The sequence below is a fragment of the Ambystoma mexicanum genome, chromosome 12 (genome assembly GCF_040938575.1).
Source record: "Ambystoma mexicanum isolate Mex_15411 chromosome 12, UKY_AmexF1_1, whole genome shotgun sequence".
NCBI lineage: Eukaryota > Metazoa > Chordata > Amphibia > Caudata > Ambystomatidae > Ambystoma > Ambystoma mexicanum.
The window spans coordinates 19470462-19484868 of record NC_090936.1 but is presented as its reverse complement, the minus strand read 5'-3'; the positions used below and the strand labels follow the sequence as shown (position 1 = coordinate 19484868).

The following is a 14407-nucleotide window of genomic DNA, read 5'->3' as shown; positions in this document are numbered from 1 at the left end:
TTTCTAAAAGCCACCAGTGTTAGCCGAGTCTGGTCTGTTGCTAATGCTCAGCTGCCAGACGGCCCTCTCTCCTTCGGCTACTCCAGTTCTTCAGCCCACGCAGCCTTTCACATTTCATTTTTTTCTCGCTTTTTTGATTCATTGAAGTTATTCTCCCAGTGGACAAAGCAGCGGGTCTGGACTTCAATGTGTACTTCTGTAAAGCACTTTTCGAAGGCATCCTGCAGCCGCTGGTACCTTCTCTTGCTCGAAGTGTCTGTTTGAAACAGGTTTCCTCAATAAAACAATAGCCGGATTAGTTTGAAGTTAAGAGGCGAAGCTTGCTGCTTCCGTCCAGCAGATGGCAGCTCTGTCATGTCATTGAAGCTTCCAGTTTGATTTTTTTCTTTCTTTCAACTAGGGGTGAAACTTCGGCTTCGAGTAAGGATTCCATTAGGTATACTGCCGAAACCGGATACCTAATTTTCAGCCGGAATTCGGCAGAATACTTACTCGAAGCTGAATTTCGGTACACCTCTATTCCATACTCATGGGATTATGGTACTTGTAGTCCCCAACAACAAAATTAGTTATTTTTGGAAAGTTCTTAGTTTTACGGGTATATTTTATTTCCCTTAGAGTCATTTAAGGATGAACAATTAGAATGTGTTGTTACAGAGGAAGACAATTTACTAAGGCAATATTTCTGATTTCCTTATCATTATACATTTGGGAGTAAGGAGGATTTTTATCCTAAATTCCCTCACATGGTCTTTCTGCTATTAAGGTCTGTTCAGGTTTAAAGGTATTTGTGTTTAGAGCCACAGATCTTCTATGTGGTTCTGATACATCGTAATGACAATAGGCCATTACCTGTACTGGCCATTTTAAAATGTTCTCCCTTTTAAAGAACAAATACTGTGTCTCATTCCTCGGGATCTCCTCACCACCCTGGGCCTTGTCTCCTCCCAGGTGATCCTCCCGCAGTATACCACCCCCAGGATCAAGAAGCATCTGCCTTTCCCTGGCCACCTGGGAGTAGACTTTAGGCAGGGGTTTAGTGAGGGGTTTGTAGGATTCTTCACAATGGCTAATCAGTGAGCTTACATTTGTTGTACAGTGTGATTCATCTTTTACAAAGCTTCAAGCAGTGACAGGGCTAGGCACTGTTGCCATATTAATTAAAATTGGCTTCTTTTGTTGTTGTGTTACTTTTAAAGACTGTTTTATAGCCTTATGAAAATTGATCAGAACATCTACTTTGCCCTCCTTGTCTTGCTAGCTGTTTTTTTCAAGTGCTGACCCTCAATCGCTGTTACTCAAGTGTGCGAGACTAGAACACTGTTGGCCGTTGCATGCCTTTTCCTATGCCTTCTTCCTCTGGCCGCTTCAGTTTTTTTTTCTCATGTTCCAGCCCGGATGATAGTTTTAGTGTTTTCCAGCACGGGGGCGGGACGGATACGTAGCAGTCTAATATGTCATTGGCAGCTCGATAAGGGGCACAATCCTGACCCTTGGTTGAAGGTATCCTTTTCAGGCTGTTTGTCTGTGGCTTTGTGCTTGGTCCATATTTCCCTTGACAAGTACACCCGTTTGTGCCGTCGTATTTCACATCTGCGGATGCTCTAATCACCTTTTCTAGGTTGGGGAATTGCCAGGAAGCCCTTAAGGTCAGAAAGCAAACTATGAAATGCCCTGGCTGAGGAAGGTATTGCCTGATGCACTTCATACTGGGGAGCATCCCTGGGGGTGTCTCCCTGTGAGGGTCTGCAACTGTGGCTGGGACTGAGTCAGATGCTGTGATCGGACGGCACAAGTGGAAACACTCTCCCATGCTCTAGGGATTCTCCCTCCTGGCACTTTATGCAGTGATTTTTTTAGTTTCACTGAGTCTTTCATGTGCTTACAGAGCCTTCTCTCCCAAAACCTGCATTCAGCATTTGTCAACTTAGATTTCTCAAAGATTCTCATACACTTTAGTAATCCTCAAAGATCGACTTGGCAGAAGTGTAAGCTGCTGCTTATTCAAATTTTAAATGTCTATGCAATGCATATAGGACGTTTCGACATAACCGAGATAAAACATGTGTATGGGCTTTATATGAGCACCCAACCTTGTTTGGTATATTTCTGGATATTCTTTCTGTTACTCCATTATTTTCCACAAGAAATGGAGACAGTCAGATTGCATCTCTACATGCAAGCCATCAACATATGACCACAGTACATACTAGTGTTTCTGTAGATTGATGCAACCAACATAGAATTGAATTGACCAGGCAGCTGCAAGCCGAACCAATAGGAGCAGATCGTTCTCTTGTGGCAGCCTATCGCACCATGTCATTTTCAGCAGGAGACCAAGGGCTCCCTCAGAGAAGGATAAACGGGGTTGAGTGAGGAGCAGGGCTCAACTCCCTTTCTAGGGGCAGGGCTTATGCTCTGGGATGCCCCACATTGCAGATGGTGCACCTTGGCAGGGTTACTTGTCGCCACCTACGCTGATGATCTCCCTGGCACTTCTGACATTGAAGGACATTGCAGTGGAGCTCTGTGCCTCTCGGTGGCACTATCATAGTGACTGGGTGTACGATGTCAATAAATGTAATCGAACAATGTGGCTCATTCTACTACTGCGCCATCTGCCTCTGTGCCCAGCTTCTTCTTCCCTGACCCCCCCTTCCCTGACTCTCGCTTACATGTGCATGATCACAGAAAACCTTTTCATTACAAAAGACTAGACCGTTAGCTTTGTTAATACTTGTTTCATTTGCAGCTTAAAATAGTTTGGTTCAGATTTTAACAATTGGTTATTAGGTAAAAAAAAAGAAAGTCTAAACCAGTTTTTGAAAAATGAAGTCTATGCTCATGCTACATTGACTGCTACCCCAGATCGATACAACATTCTCTGTGCTGACCGTGTGGGTTCTAGAGGTGGTGGAGTTGTAATTTTCAGAGAACATTTTAAAATGCATAATACACTCTACTGGATCTAGATAACTGTTTATTATGCTGGTTAAAGTAAACATTGATGCAACGTCCACCTTGAGTATCTTTGTATTATATAGGCCACCCAATAAAATTCCAGAATTTGAAGAGCAATTCATGGCTATACTAGGCACCTCAATTAAATCATCATCCCATGTTCTTAGCGTGGGTGATTTTAATTTTTGGGCCGATAATCCATTGTATTCAGACGCTATGTCACTATTGACACTGCTGGATTCTGCTGGTTTTACACAATATGTGAAGACCCCTGCACATATTGGAGGGCACATACTGGATTGGGCATTGACCAGAAATCTTAATATGTCTCCTCTTATGGTGTACATTTGTCCCTGGTCTGATCATTAATGGATCTCCTTTAATCTTTGCCCGTCTTGTTCTGAAACTGCCTTCCTTTCTGATACACTGGAGCATGTAATGGTGAGAAACAGCAGGAATGTAATGCCTGAGGCATTGTCATCCATAGTGCTTCCATAACTGGCTAGCCTACCTGTTGACATGTCTCTAGAAAATCTAACAAAATCTTTCGGAAGCTTCACCAATAGTGAGTTCAACGCTTTGGCACCTCTGCGCTCTGTTAAGCCAAAACAGGACTCTAAACATAATCATTGGTTCTTGCAGAAATAGTGGTATTCAGGAAGAGTAAACGTGTCTCAACTCTGGCGGTGCACAAATTGACTGTGAACGAATATAGAGAGGCTATCTTTAAGGCAAGACAAGCAAACTATAGTGCTAGAATTAGTACAGCTAGCTCAAGCTTGCGTGAACGTTTGCGGATTCTTCATGAACTAGAAGGTAAAACCATTAACTCTAGCTGTGTGGTTGATGACGGTTTGAGTCACAGTAGGCAGGATGAGTTTTCTCAGAAAGTGACACAACATCAGGATGCTATTGCGGAATGTGTCAGGATGCTATTGCGGAATGTGTCATGCAATTGGGGGGATCAGGTGTCTGAACCTCAAGCTCAGCCTGTTCTAGGTGAATCGGAAGATTCATTCTTATCCTTCTCATTTATGGAGTTATCTGAAGCTGAGATACAAAATATTGTTGAAGCGTATAAAACCAGTCTCATGTAAGTGTGATATCTTACCCGCTGCCATGTTTAAAGGGTGTCTTCCTCCATTCTTACCATGAGTGACAAAACTAATTAACATGTTGCTCTCTGAATCCCAGGTCCCACACTGCCTGTTGGAGACCTGCATCTCTACTCTTTTAAAGAAGGATCATTTAGATACATCCATAGCTGCTAATTTCCGCCCCATAACTAGTATACCTTTTTTTGCTCAAAATCTTGGACAAAATTGCATATCGCCAATACTGTAAGTTTGTTTAACAACTTAACATACTGGCGCTAGGACAGTCTGGTTTTCGTTTAAATCATGGGACAGAAACCTAGACCTTAAGTCCAATATTGTTAAAATCATTGACTAGGCTCCGACGGCACTTCTCCTGCTACTTGACCTATCGTCCGCTTTTGGTTTAGTTGACCCTGAGCTGCTTATTAAGAGACTTATTAAAACAGTGAAATGGTCAGTTGACGCGGCCAAGTGTTTTCAATCTTTTCTTGGGTTTAGACAATCCAAGGTCATTATAAATGGTCCTCAGTACCTCTGAATAGTGGTGTTCCGGAAGGATCCTGTCTATCCCCCTTATTGTTCAATGCATACATTAAATCCCTATGTGATCTCTTGAATAATCTGGGTGTCCAGTTTACCAAATTACGCGGATGACGCCCAGATCCTCTTTGAACTTTCTGGAGTGTACTTGAAGAATGTATCAAGGGTCAATCAGGTTTTTTTTGGCAATCCAATCTTGGATGGGCAACAACTCCTTAGCTCTGAATAACAAAAAACATTTACTCAACATTGGAACCAGTGAAAGGATAAATAAAATGGTCCCGTAATACAATTTATGATTGCTGGTAATGTCACTGAAGTGGCCCAACATGTTAAAACCCTGGGAGTCTACTTTGACTCCCACCTCACTTCGAATAAGCAGGTGGCACACTTCAGGTCTTCATGTTCATATATGACCATACTGTTGTGGCAGTTTCGAACATAGTTATTCAATGAGAACAGGGCAATAGTGGCATCTTCCCCTATTGACACAAAACTTGAATGTTGTAATTGTCTCTCGGTCCGTACCTCACAATACAACATGCAGAAATTGCAAACGGTGCAAAATGGAGCGATGTGTGCAGACTGTGGGCTTGGGAAGTGATGGCATGTGGTTGAGGCTGCATTGGTTACCTGTAGAGCAGAGAGTACAGTTTAAAGCATATTCCCTTGTCTTTAAATCTCTCTCTGGTGTTGCCCCTGTGTATCTCCGTTTCTTGCATTAAAAGGGCTCCCAAAAAACAAACCCTGCAATCAAATAAGGAGGTACATTTGCGCTGTCCACGTTATCAACTAAAGAAATATGTAGGTACCGGTTTGGATGTCTGGGCCCCCATGCTGTCGAATGCCCTGCCTCTGTCAATAAGGTTGACTCCATCACTGCTCTTATTTAAAAAGAGTATGAAGACATTTGTCTTCGATAAAGGTAACAATTAAGGTGATTGGGTTTGGTCTCTGAGTAGGAGCCTTTGTGTGCTCTGTTGTCTGTCTTGTCAGCGCTCTGAGCCCCCTGGGTGTGTGGCGCTATATAAAAAATGTATGGATAAATAGATAGATGATCCAGAGGTTTTGAGAAGAAAATTTGTGTCAAAATAGCAGCATTTCTTGTCTCCAGGAAATGGACCCAAACTCCTGTAGTGATTTCTGTGATGGGGCAGACAGACATAGTTGGAATTATCTTTTGACATTGCAAATGTTTGTTGCGTACCTTTGTATTATGTAAGGGTGTCAAAGAAGGAAGCTGACACAAAGGTGACATGGTGGTATTTATAAACATTTATTATGGAAAAAAGACCCTCACAATCCCTATCTTCTAAGAGGGGTTTTCCTGCCTCAAACTAATACTAAAGGATCTGTCAGAATGTCCGTCAAATTCAAACTTCACCGTCCTGTGTCACAACTAACTTCTATCCCTTACGCTACAACCAAAGAATACTCCAACAGAAAGTTCCTTCTCCAGGGGAATGACTTCCTTATCCTGATTTTCAGGTTTTGTTCAAAGAAATGTTCTCTTGCACAAAGGGTGCCAGGGGGAACCTTCTCCTGGTATTGCTCTGTACAGTTCACAATGAATCAATCACCATATTTATAGAGAGCTCTTTCGCCAAAGGCATCATGGCGCTGTTAAAGCATGAGCAGGACAGCTACAGATATTGAGGCAAATGGGTAGGTCTTCCGACTCGGTTTGAAAAGCCCAAAATCCTGAAGGAAGCGGATACTTGCAGGAAGTTTATTCCACAGTAAGGCCAGGGGAATGTGTCCCTTCTGCTGGCTTCTGTTGAGTAAGTTGCAAGGGCTTTAGTTTCTTCTCCAGGAGAATGACTCCCTTCTCCTGGTGTTTGAAAAGTTCTTTTTCATGTCTTTCCACTTGATGTATATTTTGCCACTCTCTCTCGGAATTAGCAAAGTCCCCAACCCTTATCTGGTTATCAAGGGACTTTACTACTCCGATGACGAAGTCCTCCACGGATGCCCAATTCACTTATGTTGGGGTCCTAGACCCTTCTCTGGTGTTCAGTGTGCATATTACTGCTGCTGCAATGAGAAGGTTCTCCTGAGATGCTCAGTTCCCTTTTTTTGGGGTCTCAGACCTTTCTCTGGTGGTCAGTGGGCTTATTGCTGCTATGACGACGAGGAAGCTCTCCTCGGATGCGGGGTTCGCAATTGTTAGGGCGCTGACCCGTCTCTGGTGATCAGTGATCTTTTCATTACTACTGGGATGACAGAGATCCTCCCTGATGCACTCTATACTGTGCTGATCCCCTATAGCTGTCACTGAGGTGAGGAACATTACTCCCCTCTCTGCTGCCCCTGTATCCCTGCCGCGTCTTTCGTGCCTCCCTTTACCTTTCATGCGTTGCGGCACATTACTGGTCCTTCCTGGGATGGGGTTCCTTGTTGGCAGCTTCATCTGCTCTGATCACCTGCTTCGACGGTCCGGTTGCACCTTTGCAATCCTCCACTCCTTACAGTCTTTGCTCTTGGACCTGACGGTCCACCTTGTTCCGATCACACCACTGCTTTTTCAGTTCGGCCTTGAAGTTGGGTTTGCTTCCGTCAGACACACGATGGACTCTTGCAGCCTGCCGCTGGCGTCCTCTGCACAGCCTTTCTTCCGGACCTTCTCCAGCAGGCTCCTGGCTTCCCCAGGATTGGACACACTTTAGTCCATTTTCTCTTTCCTTTTTGTCCCTGGTACTCTGCCCCAGCGCAGCGTCCACACCTGTAGTCAATGTCTCTTTGGCCTTTCTCATGCCTCCCGTGAACCATCTTGTGGCAGTACTTAAGAGTTAGTTATTCTTCATTCTTCTTATGTTTGTCTCAGTATGTTTTGTTCTGCTATATCCCATGTACTACAAGCATATATGGGTTTACTCTCAATGAAATGGGGGGAGGGGGCTAGGGAATGTTTGAGAATGGCATTGCTCAACGGGCTGTACCCTAGGTGATCGTCTTTGTACCTAGAGGGGGGAAGTCCTTCCACATAAGGTCCTTTTGTACTAAAGCAGCCCTAGGGGGGACTATTGGGTAGGGTCTGCACCACCCTAGCCACATAGGAAACTGGGGAGATGTGATGACACCTTGTGAATCGCCATGTAGGATTTAGATTATACAAAGATTGATTAGGGGTTTTGTACAAGATCAGAAAATCAGAAAAAATCCACGCACATGGCTTTTCCTCAGGGTAGAAAACAATCAGAAAGTTCACCGGTGAGCTTCCCTACCGAGAGTTGTACTGCAGCAAGAGAATGACCTCCCCTCAATTGTGCCGCCATCTCTTGGGTTCAGCAGATAGAATGCCAAAGTACCTTCTGGAGCGGTCTCAATGTCCCCATCTCAATCTGAGGGAGTCAGGGTTTAAAGTTGCTAACTCACTTCTTTCTTGTCTCCTAGTTCTTGTAGTTTGAAGTGCTTTGCTTCTCGTCTGTAGCTTTAAGTCCTCTGTTTGTCTACCTTCTATCGAGAGAGACACGCCCTGCTCCCCCAAGGATTTGGGGCCTACGTTTACTTATACAAGGGTTTTGGTAAAGGCAGGTTCCGAGTAATGGATATCAGGGAGGGAAACCACTAGAGTAGGCTGCCAAAAGGTTTCCCACCCTGGTTGTAGGCTCTACTGGAGTTTTCTTGCCACTTCCCTGACTTAGGGTCCTGGCTCTAGTCCCCAACACTCTGACCTTGATTGCCTCCTCGATGATTCACATCAGTCTCATGCCAAAGGGGATCTATCCTGCAGCTCCTTTTAATTATTTCTTTTCACTTTCTTTCTTTCTCCACCTGTCCATCAATGCCTCAACACATTCTTGTACTTTCACCATACCTCGGCTTGCTTTTCATCATAGGCTTTGGACTTGCCCGCTGACCCCTCCCATTAGTTCTACTCAATGCTTTGCTACATGCTCATACCTCCACTCTATCTCAACAGACTTCTCACAGGCATTCGGCTCACCTGCTCTGCCTCCTCTTAGCTCCTCCTTCATCCCCCTCTGAGGCCCTTTTCCCTCAAGACCCAATGGGGGTTCACTTCCAAATAGTTGCTGTATTGACATTGGAATGCTACGTAAATGGAAGTGGAATGGCCTCCAGCCATATATAAGGAAATTCATTGTTTTTTAAGCTGTCTCCATTTAGAGATGGGCAATTGGACGAAGAAACAGTACTCTAAAAAGTCCAAGTGTAACTTGGTTCTACAATTGATGATTTATTGATTCAATTACAAACAGCTGTTCTATATCTTTGAGGGTTCTTCCCTTCGGTTTCTTCTTTCCGTACCTTATTTGACCATCCCTCAGTTCACCCACACCGTCTCAACACTGGGTCTTATCTTTCCACTTAGCTATTATGTTGCTGTTGTTTTTTTCATCTAAGTGTTGTCTGTTCACACTTAGGATATAGATTAATGTTACCAGAGTATGACTAATGGATTTATAGTTTGCTTTTACTTTGTATTGTTTTACATTTACTTTTATTGTACTAATCACTTTATATTATATACTGTTGCCCACATTTATCATTTGTGTTCGGACCAATAATAATTCTCCTTTTTTCGACATAACCACAGGCTGTGTCTTTGTGATTTTGGGCATGCCACATATATTCATATTGGTATTTGTTGTTGGTCAAACCCATTGGTGATATCTAGTAACTTTGCAACATAACAGTATTCTGGGTATCAACACCCAGCAGTATGTTTCTTTTTTTGATGTACCTTTTCCCTCCACAACAATCCCTCAACCTGTCTTTTGGAAGTCTCCACCAGCAGCCTTCTTATTACTGTTACCATGACCACTTCTATTCTCCTCTTTAATGCCCTACTTCCCTCCAGCCATGTTAATATCCTCCTCCTCTCCAGCACCTCTCTCTAGTCTCCTTCCTACACCTTCATCGCCTTCCTCCTCAGTCTCCCATCACACTAGCTTGCCAACACCAAACTCCCACACCTTGGTGAAACTGCCCTTTGCTTTTGAAGCCCCGTCCCGTTGGGCTGCTCCCCTTCCTAACTGGATCAGCTTTGGGCAATAGGTGGGAGTCACATGTGATCGATGCAGCAGGATTGTCTTATTGGAGTCCTGTATGGGTAATCTATTGCTGCTGCGGAGTACGGCTACGTGGACAAAACATATTTGAGTCTAGGTGGCTAGTTTGAATTTATAGCGGACTGTGTCCAAAGCCTGGGGGCAGTGGAGTGGCCCTCTAGAAGACTTGATTGACTCAACACACTTGTTAGCTCGATTTATATTCTGGGCTCTAATTCTGAGAGGGCTTGAACCGGAAGAGTACTATAGAACATATTGGGATGTTATCAACACTGAAGCCTCTTAACAGGGAAGCAGGATTGGTTGGGTAGGCCAGAGGACATCGGCACTCCTCACCTGGGCACAGCTTCATATAGCGTGGGAACCCGCTGTGTGATCACCCCCACCTTTTACATCAAGACACAGGCATGGGAATTTGTCACTGCATTCAGTAGATCCCTGGCAGAAAATCTACCTATATATTTAGAAACTTAGCTTGCTGTTTTGTGCAATGTCTGCCTCGTCATGCTGATGCCAGAATAGTAATACAATAATTGTTGTTGATTATTACCTGTCTGAAGATGCTTTTTCTAAATAATTGTACCTTCTTTTTAAGGGCCTGGACTACTATTTTGTCAAATGGAAGGGATGGCCTAAATCTACAAACACATGGGAGCCACGGAGCAACCTGAAATGTCCATTGATGCTTAAACGTTTCCATGATGATTTAAACATGTACATTTCCAAAATAAAGGGAGGATGTCCATTCATTACAAAAAAGAATGTGAGAACGATAAAGCCTTCTGTCGTAGAGTTCCTAGTAAAAAAAGCTAAACAAAGAATAGCCCTTACAAGATGGAAAGAAGAACTTAACAGGAAAAAGAAGCAAAGTGGCAAGATTTATGTTGAAAATACTGTGGATCTTGAAGGGCCCCCTTTGGACTTCCACTATATCAATGAGTATAAGGCTTCCCCCGGAATCTGTTTAAATGCTGAAGTCCTGTGTGGCTGTGACTGCTCAGACTGCCTTCTTGATAAGTGCTGCCCAGCGGCAGCAGGAGTTGTTTTTGCTTACAATGAACATAAACGACTCATAATTGAGCCTGGTTTCCCTATTTTTGAGTGCAACTCTTGCTGTAAATGCGGTTTGGATTGTCCGAACAGAGTTATCCAAAAAGGCCCACCCTACTCTTTGTGCATCTTTAGAACCAGCAATGGTCGTGGCTGGGGAGTGAAAACGCTGCAGAAAATTCAACGGCATAGTTTTGTGATGGAATACGTTGGAGAGGTATGGATATATTTTAGACAAAACCTTTTTGCAAATGTTTTCCAAAGGACCTCTATTAGAGCAATGATGATACTGTCCAATCTGGGTGTTTTTAGTTCTAGATTATAGCCAAATTCAACGAAAGTCTGAGTTGTAACTTTCGCTGTCACTGTTGGGGTATGTCTTTAAGGGGCAATGGAGACCTTAGCAAGGATGTTTAGAAAATAATGCACTATGGTGACAGTCGGCAGGAACTGCATTCACTTTCTCTTCCTCGTCCCAGTACCTATGGCATTATGGGACTTGAAGTTCCCAAGGTTCTTAGTCTTCTTTTCTTCACAGGTTTCGGTTTTAACTTTACCAAACTCACCCTGTTTATAAGACACATTTCTAGATAAAGGTTAATTTCACAACTCATACCAAAGGGGAAATCCCATCTCTTAGAATTAATGGCGTTCCGATCCTTACAAGTACTATTCTTTTGCATACCATAAGGGTTTTCATTACTAACATGTTGGATACCTTTGTGAAGGGTAGTCTTACCCTAACACCAATTCTTTAGGTATTCTGGCATCATGGATATCTCACCCTCTGCAGAAGATAAGTAATTCGTCTTTCCTAGCAGAGCCCTCCTATTCCCTTGGGAGCCATCTCTTCCCAGCTGATCTACCTGGGTACTACCACCCCCAGGGCTAGAATCAGTTAGTGGCTGCCTTCCCCATGCCACCTGGTAGGAGACTTTAGGCAGGGATTCTGCGAGGACGCCATAGGATTCATCACACTTCCTACTTGCGGGCCAAAGATACAAGTGGCGACTGGTGCGACAAGGAATGAAGAGAAGTGGTGGCATAGTGGTTGCTATAAAATGTATTAAATGATAAACCAAACTTATTTTCCCTAACTATAAGGGGATTTCGCTACCTAAACTAAAGAAACTAGGGTTCTCGTCAGGAAGTCTGTGTGAGTCAAAACAAAAAGGCGCCCTCCCTGTCACAAAGGCTCCTACTCTATCCCCGGAACTACAACAAAACACCATAAAGTCCAGCTACTGTTCGTAATCCAGGAGAATGACTCTCTTCTCCTGGATGCAAAGCGTCCAAACGCCTCACAGGTGTTTCAAAGCAAAAGTTCCATAAATGTTCTGAGTTCTCTGTGACCCAACAGAATATCAAACAATCACATAAAGTTCTTGTGGGGCTAGGAGAATGACTCTCTTCTCCTAGCTGGTTCCCGGCTATCTTTTACAGTTCTAAATAAGGTTTGTAGCTTCCTTGGGGAGGTTTTCACAATCTCTAGGTTTTGCACAATACTTGATCTGCGCCCACTAGGACGATGAAGCTGTTCCTCTCGATTCTCCTGTACATGCTTTTGTGGAACTGGCCTGGGAACTGTATCACAAACTGATTTACGGTTTTCTCTGTTTGCCTATGGTTCAGTCTCGTAACTTCCTGGGCACCTTCCGGATTTGTGCGTGTTCCCTTCACCTTCTCCCGGGGAACTCTTTACCGGTTTTGCCAGGGATCGAAGGTACGCACTTCTTAGTTCAACGTCTTCCTTTAGTAGTCCTCCACGTCTCGCCTCTCTTCACTGTGATGAATCCTGCAAAGTCATCTCTAATCCCCAGCCGAAAGTCTCCTCCCATGTGGCCAGGGGATGGCAGTCGCTACCTGATCCTGACGCTGGGGGTGGTATTCCGATGGTGGATCACATGGGAGGAGATGGCTGTAAGGGGAGAGTGGTGACTCCACAAGGAGAGATGGAATGTGCTTGCTACCATTATTCAAAGCCATCTGATTCTAAAACCTTAAGAAATACTCTGTTTGAACAAGATCCTATTCAGTCTTCATGCAGATATGGTGAAACTAAAAAACATCTGATGTTTATGCTGATTGTAATGTTGTTACAACTGTTTAACCATGTGATGTAAAATCCATTTAAACTTCCTTGGACTCAAAGTCCCAGAAAGCCACAAGTACTGTGACAAGGAAGTTCATGTGGAGGAAATGTGACCTTGAGAATACTGTGTAGTCTAGTTGTTACAAATCTAATCAGTTGTGCAGGACTTTTAAATCCCCAAATCACCTGCAGCTGAGTGAACGTGGATGGAGAGAGAAGGCAGGTTGCACAGTGTGCAGAGCGGGAAACCTGATGGTGGCAGAGGTATTTCTACGAAGGACTGTACGAAGAGAAGCTAGCCAGAAGTCAGCGGGCAGCGTTCAGGACTGGATCAGAGAACCTCAGGGCCATAGACAGCATATGGTGCGCAGCAGTGCCGTGTATGGAGATGCAGTCCTGCAAAGTTGTGATGGTCTAGGCACCAGTGGCTGGAAGAGCCGATGCAGAGACCTAGCGGGACTCTGCCAATAAAGGGAAGCCGACCCCTCGCAAGCTCTTCTCATATGCACCACGAAGAGTCAGTGAGTCAGCCTTCTAGCGAAGGGGGCCCTTTGACGTGCAGATATGCTGAAATGCTTATTAAAAGTACTTTTGAATACCGAACTAATAGAACTAATGGAAAAGGCAAATATGATGCAATTCTAATGACTCTAGAGGTCAGTTGGGGTGAATCCCGGAACCAACATTGCCAAGAATGATCAGACTTGCGTCTTACCTCTTTCCCCTTTTTTGCCCTCTCAGGGAAGGGATGGGGACTGTCCTCCTGGGCAGCCCCCTGTACTCTGGAGGCACAGAGAAACAAGGAGGCTCCTCAGGAGAAACAGCCCAACAAGGGAAAAACCTCAACAGTGGAAAAATCCCTTTGGTAATACCATCAGGAGCGTGGAAGTCCAGGAAGAACGTGGAAGGCAGCACAGAGCAATCCCACACCAGCGTCTGGAGGATGCAGACAGAGGGCTCAGCAAGACCGGAAGGTAGTGCGAAGCGGGCAGGGGATCAGGAAGAAAGGAGGTGCCGTGAGGAGCAGGTGCGGAAGGCAAGAGTAAGCAAGGCTGGAAAATACAGCAGCGCCAGTGCAACAAAGGAGAAAAATTGCGACGCGCCAGTTTACTGGTGAACAGCCAATTTGAAGCGAAGCGACCAGGGACTGCAGTGCTTCCGGTCTGTGGGTCGTTACTGCGAGTGTCCTTGCAGCGGTGGCCTTCTTGGAATGGGCGGCCTCAGTGAATGCAGAGCGCCATCTTGGGAAGAGCACACTCGTTCACCAGCGATGCCAGAGAGACCAATGCGAGAGAATCCTGATAAGATTCAAGAGAGATTGTTGAAAGAAAAAGCTTGAACAAGACCTCAGATATTGGATGTCAGTTTGGGGAAAAATGGTACACGTAACAGTTGAAGTCAATAAAAGTGTGCTAGTGAAGAAGCCCAGTTGTGTGGTACTTAAGGAGAAAGTGAATGGGAAGAGAAGCCTGATCTAGATATCCGGCGGTGAAACCTTTTTTGGAAAAGGATACCTGGCAGGAGAGTACACAAGGGGATCTGAGTGAGCCAAAGGGGAGATATTCCTGGCAGGAGAGTAAACCTGTATGTCAAGGGGTTTCAGCTGAGTTTTCTGGCAGGAGAGTGTACTGGGA

The 14407-nt window shown here is 44.5% G+C and overlaps 1 protein-coding gene across 2 annotated transcripts in view; it reads left to right on the top strand.

Moving 5' to 3' along the window:
• SUV39H2 (SUV39H2 histone lysine methyltransferase) overlaps window positions 1–14407 on the top strand; it is a 175806-nt gene that overhangs the window by 39664 nt on the left and 121735 nt on the right. For both annotated transcript variants that reach the window (XM_069627834.1, XM_069627835.1), the window contains exon 3: window positions 10227–10898. In XM_069627834.1, coding sequence (XP_069483935.1) covers window positions 10227–10898 — 672 coding nt within the window. The remainder of the gene's footprint in view (window positions 1–10226; window positions 10899–14407) is intronic.